Here is a 6,108-nt window from a genome sequence, read left to right on the forward strand (position 1 = left end):
GCGATGAAGAGGAGGAGATTTGAGTCGCACCTTGGTGTGGGAGGTACAAGCGAAGATGTATAGTATTCTTTAGTTATGCCGATAGTTCTTGATCATAAAATTGTGGTGGCCTACCGTATCCTGGTATTACGTTAGTCCCGACACCAAGTCCTTAAACTCCATGATTGAACATCTTAGGTGTGTCGTAACTCCTTATGGCGTCTAGCGTTTGCCTAAATTGGTGTTAGCGCCGTTGCCGTGCACGAATCCCCAGCCGGTCTTCGGCAGAACTTCTTTCACACCACTCGTCTCTAACAGCAACAGCGCCCACCAGCTCACCTCCATAATGAGGCTGCCAAAGCCAACCACAAAGCAGCTCAATTCTGGTGCGCGCGTGCCTACTCCAACGACGCATCCGTCCTCCGTTCCCGCTCGCAGCGGATTTGGGAAGAAAAATGCCCAACGGCACCAAAGGTTGCGTACTTTCGACGATAGACCGCCGCCGTCAAGTCTGGATAGCCAGAAACAAGAACACTTTGACAATGCATCATTCCAGCTGTATTTCGAAGAACGACTGGAAGAGCTAGGAGAAGACCTCAAAGCTTTGACACGCAACTCTCCATACTCACTGCTTGCAAGCTTTTACCGCGACACTAATCCCCTTTGGAACTATAATTGGAAAGATTTGCCCGAAAAGCCTTGGATTTCGGGAACGACATCCGGGGAGACAACTCGTTCTTTATGCCGAGGCCAGTATCACAAGATGGTAAAGGATAAATATCTGCATAGTCGTAGAGACATCGAACAGAAATGCCCTAAGCTACACAGATACCTGGTAGAGTATCATGGCAGTACACGGCAAGCTATCCTTAGCACATTACCACTACGGATAGCTACGGGTGACGCATTGACGACTGCACACCTCCTCGCAGACCGGAAATTTGTGAAACGAGCTCTAGACTTGCGCACGACGGCCAAGAACATTTTTCATACTGCGATGTTCATGAACAAGATGCTCAAAGAACTGGAGAATACTCGCATAGTATCGGCAGCATCACTATTTGACATGGACTACTTCCAGATCAAAGTACAATTTCATTGTAAGAGGGAAAGCCAACGAGAAGCTTTGCGAAATGTGCGTAGGTCAACGCAACATGTACGGTCGACTGTCGAGCCATCCATTTCAGACTCTGGACTTGGCCTGTGGAAACGTATCTCTGCCTTGCCATCACGGTTTCATGGTAGCCATTGGCTTCAGTTGATTCTCAATCCTCGGGAGACTCAAACATCTCAGCCAAGGCACAACTCCGCTTCGACAGAAAACAACCGAGCTGGTGCGGCTCGGGTCAAGCCTATTCACCATTTCTACGACCATTTTGCTTTCCTTGACAAGCATTCTCAATTATGGCCAGCTTCTATTCTACGTCTCATGCATTACGAGATGAACAAAATGTTGGGCCGACTGTATGGGCAACGAATACCGCATTTCTTAAACGAACATTATAGGATGACGAAGGCGAGGGCTCATCAAATATCTGTCCCTGTTGTTCACGCGCGTATCGCGCACTGGATTACAATACGGAAGTTGCAGGCCCAGATTAACATGACTGCAAAGGAGCTGGAGGATATGGTTGACGACCTCTTCGACTTTCAAATCTTCCAATATACCAACACATCTGTCCGGATATCGCAGGGTTTGATTGACAAGAGTCGTGCTATAGGAATGGAGATGCTGGAACGCGAAGAATCGTGAAGACACTAGGTACATGGAGAAGGCTGCGATCCGAGTTTAACAGGCGGTTTGAGCGCTACAAGAAAGATATCAAATTTCTACAAATCAGCACATGCATCAACTCCATCTGCTAGAACGAGAACCGCCCTCGTCAGCGTACGTTCTACCGAAGTACTATACACTGTCATGTCGCAGTCTCACCTGGGCATACTAGAGCCCTATATCCTGCGTAGATTCTTGTTCTAGGGCCGCCTACCAAGACATACACATCATTGAGACCGTCATAGCACGTATCAAATGTGACAGTCCATGCCACCTCATGACCGTTGGCGCGTGGTAAGTGTCAAAGACGACTGACCAGAAACGACATGGCCGGATCATACCGAGATCGTGGGGTACAATCGCATGTACCTGTACTAGCGCAAGCGTATCCACAGAGCTGGCGTTCTCTCCTCATTATATGTCACTGTACCGCATTATATCCATGGACGTGAAGAATGACATACGGAGATGAGAACGCGCTGTGACGATGCGAGCTGTACCTAGGTAAGAAGTGCGGCTATGCGGCGCGCCACCAATCTGCTAATCAGCTACTTGCAGAACACATCGACATTTGAAATCATTATTAAGAACGATAGGAATTGAAGTGACGTTTTGGATGCACCACCAGGAGGGCTAGATCCGAGGCTTGCCGTGCGATTAAATGTTCTTCCAGTGGTCCCGATGTTTCTAGCGTGATGACGTCACCCGCAGCTGTCGCGCTACATCTGTGATATGAAGTGTATCAGCATCAACCATCAGAAGGGACCCCAAAGAACTTGAGCACTTACTCAGAATCCCAATCACTTTCATCATGGCACCTAAGATATTCCTGTATGTATATACATTGCACAGCTGTTCAACTCTGCTGACGTTAACTCTCCATGCAGTACCGGCGCGACAGGGTATATTGGAGGCGACACCCTCTTTGCGCTGTACGGCAAGCACTCTGATTATGAGATTGCGGCTCTTGTGCGAACAGGTACTTTTCATCTTCCTCATCATGGATGGGGCATTGTGCTGACAATGGTGAAGAGGAAAAGGCAAAGACTGTCACCGAAGCTTTCCCCAAGGTGCGGATCGTCATCGGCGGGTTGGACGACTCCAAAACTCTGGAAGAAGAGGCAGCAAAGGCAGACGTAGTCATTCGTAATTCACTCATAGCCTCACTCAGCCATAGAGTCGACACTGACAATCGCAGACACGGCAGATGCATCCGACCACGAAGGCGCCGCAAAGGCCATCGCAAAGGGCCTAGCATCCGGCCACTCCAAAGAAAAGCCCGGCTTCTGGCTCCACACCGGCGGCACCGGCATTCTATGCTGGGAAACGATGCGTGACGACAACAAGCTAGGCGAATGGTCAGAACGCGAGTACAACGACTGGACCGCCGTGCAAGACCTAACCGGCCTACCAAAGGACGCCTTCCACAAGAACGTCGACGACCTCGTACTTTCAGCCGGATCCGAATCAGTCAAGACAGCTATCCTCTGCCCACCCACCATCTACGGACGCGGACGAGGTCCGTCTAACACCCGAAGCAGACAGGCGTATGAACTGGCGCATCTGATCTTGACCGGCGAATACATCCCCATCATCGGCCAAGGCAAAGCACGCTGGAACAACGTTCACGTCTCTGACCTCGCACAGCTCTTCGTTCTACTCACCGAAGCCGCGGTGAACAACAACACCGACGCTAAGCTCTGGAACGAGCAGGGTTACTACCTCGTTGAGAACGGTGAGCATCTTTGGGCTGATCTTGCGCGTCTGATGGGCAAGAAGGCGACAGAGCTGGGTCTTGTTAGCAAGAAAGAGTTGAAGGAGCAACAGCTGGGTAAGGATAAGGCGATCGAGCAGGCCGGTTTCGAAGCTGTGAGTTGGGGATTTAACAGCAGGGGTAAGGCGGAGAGGGCGAAGAAGTTGGTGGGATGGCAGCCCAAGGGACCGAGTATTGAGGATACGGTTGAGGAGATATTGAAGGATGAGAAGGCGAGGTTGGAGAAGAAGTGAGAGGTGTAGTAGCTTATCACTGTTAATCAACTCTTATCTGGCAAGGCTTCAGGATGCGTGCAATCAAACAGCATAGTTAGGCGAACCTGCGCATATCTTGGCCGCATCGATAGGGTGCACATGCTGCGCCACAATCCTCAGCCGGCCTGATGTTTCACACGCCAGGCAACAGCCTTGACACCTGATTGCGTTATCAGGTTTCCAAGAATACAAGGTACAACAACATTCCGTCCAATTTTAAGTAGGATACTAGCAAGCCCAGGTCTTTCCTCTGCCTGTTGTGTTCACTGAGCCATCAGCCCACACACTTGAACAACTCCACCAGTATGGCGAGCATTGAAAGCCGCCCCCTTGGAAAGCAGGCTCTTCGTGGCTTTGGCATCTTCCAAGCCATCGTTTCGATACCCACGATGGTCATCTTGGGCTTCTTCGCATGGGACCAGATGATATTTGCCTATGAAGAGAACTATTACTACTTCTTGTGAGCATGGCCTCTTGCCCCGGATCGTATCACAGCATGCTTCTCGTGCGCAGATGGGCTAATGTCTACAGCGCATCTTCCATAACGGCGCTCATGTCCGCCGGTATTGTATTCATCGTATACGTCCAGCGCAAGGCAATCGCGACGCCGTTCCAGGAGTTCGTATTTGAGATCGTGAAATCGGTCTTTGCAACAGGTCTCTGGCTTTGGCTTGTACTGGACTCTGCATTTGGCCCACATCGAGGTTACTATACAGAACCGGAAGTTGTTAGGAGACGGGTCCAGCGTGATGCTCTCGCTAGCCTCTTGTTATTGTGAGTGTGCAACTTGTGCGACGAATGTAATCGAGAGCTAACACCGTGTAGTGTCTTCTTCTATCCGCCGCTTGGGTACGCCTATGTTGTTTGGAGGACGAAGAGTAGTCACGGAGACGTTGAGCGCGTAGGCGATGATGAAGAGGAGGGAGTGGATCGAGCGGAACGATCACCGCTGCTATCGCGAAACAGCGGGAGGGTCTTGGGTTAGCGCTGTGGTGTTAGCTACATGTCTTGAGCCCTCCTGTGAACAGACTCTGAGGGCTAGATGTCAGATTTGGAGAGGCAACCAATCCTGATCGCTGGCTAGACCAGTCCTTGCAAGTTGTTGTACGTGCGACCAAATAGCGTAAAGTAAAGGCATTTCTTTTTGGGGTATGGTACAGGTGCCGTTCAAATACTGGGTCCTTCATGTAGCCATTCACTGCTCACACGCTACGTTCACGTACGGCTACCACAGCGAGCGTACGTGACCACGATGTGACATGTCCTTCCTTGGGACTGTGTGTTGATCATGTTTCGATAAGTCGTCCCTCATCGTGAAGTGAAATAGGCCGTTCGCCTTCCCTTTGTTCACTCTTCATAGCGAAGGTATTCGTGTCCGTGTGCCTCCACAAATTTCAATCAAGCCTCTTATTCGGAGCTGACTCCAGTCCTTCAGAAGTCGTTGGGCCAGCACTTCTCCTTGGGCCATGTGGTAGCGTCGTGGCTAGCGGCGTGGGCCTCGAGCTGCGCCTTGTTGGTGTTGACGATTTCGCGGCGGCAGTTCTGGCACTGTACGGAATCGGGTGGTCAGCTATGCGCAATGATGCCGTGCAATGCAAGGGTATCAGGTGAGAAGCGCAAGAGTGCCTACGATGGACGTCGGCTTAGGCGCCTTGACGGGCAGGCCGTTTGCCTTGACTGGCGCGCGGGTGCCAGCCTTGTCGGCTTTCTTGTGCTCGCGCTGGATCTGTAAGATGTCAGTAACTCTGTACCAGGTAAAATGAACTGAATATTCAACTTACTCTATCCTTCTTTGAAATAGGCATGGTGGTGGATCGAGTGGATATGTTGGTGTAAAAGCGAGAGGAAATGTTCTGCAAATAGCGCGGGAGAGCGCGATCACTTTGATCAGGGTCTCGCTTAGCGCGTAGTCTGACAGATAAGCCCCGCTTATCGCCGCCTTCCCTCACATGACGAGCCATACTACCTTCACACCATTGACATCGCTTTCAAGCTTTCGAAAGCTCAGCTCGCAAAGATACAGCAACTTCTCCAGCAAGATAATTCCCGTCCGCAGATCTCGGTGTGCACTTGGCACTAATCACGATAGGTCTTGTCCGCTTGAACATGTTACGGGTAGGTCGCGAATCTGGACTTCATCACTACCTAGGTAGGAGTAATAGTCTTTTATGATGCAACGTGAGATGGTAATATTTGCTGACTACGAAAATTCGATGTCTTCCAGCGGCACTCCGCGCTTTAGCAGCTCTGATTTCGTCAACCTCGGATCATGATCTGTCCATGCGTCTGGTGCACTCTCATGACTAAACTGTTGCCAAAATTGTCCT

General features: G+C 50.6%; 2 protein-coding genes across 2 annotated transcripts; one reads left to right on the forward strand and one right to left on the reverse strand.

The window, feature by feature from the left end:
* Nucleotides 1-2,564: 2,564 nt before the first annotated feature.
* Nucleotides 2,565-3,760, forward strand: J4E88_000507 (uncharacterized protein; the record flags this gene model as incomplete). The annotated part of the gene is made up of 4 exons (XM_049394183.1): nucleotides 2,565-2,584; nucleotides 2,641-2,732; nucleotides 2,786-2,899; nucleotides 2,952-3,760. 4 exons carry the CDS (start codon nucleotides 2,565-2,567, stop codon nucleotides 3,758-3,760), a joined length of 1,035 nt encoding a protein of 344 aa, XP_049260012.1.
* A 1,452-nt stretch (nucleotides 3,761-5,212) lies between these two features.
* Nucleotides 5,213-5,586, reverse strand: J4E88_000508 (uncharacterized protein; the record flags this gene model as incomplete). The annotated part of the gene is made up of 3 exons (XM_049394184.1): nucleotides 5,213-5,329; nucleotides 5,412-5,507; nucleotides 5,563-5,586. The coding sequence occupies 3 exons, from the start codon at nucleotides 5,584-5,586 to the stop codon at nucleotides 5,213-5,215; spliced, it is 237 nt and encodes a 78-aa protein (XP_049260013.1).
* Nucleotides 5,587-6,108: the final 522 nt, after the last annotated feature.

Source organism: Alternaria novae-zelandiae (genome assembly GCF_023758075.1).
Source record: "Alternaria novae-zelandiae strain BMP 2774 chromosome Unknown scaffold_1, whole genome shotgun sequence".
In the NCBI taxonomy this organism is placed as follows: Eukaryota; Fungi; Ascomycota; class Dothideomycetes; order Pleosporales; family Pleosporaceae; genus Alternaria; species Alternaria novae-zelandiae.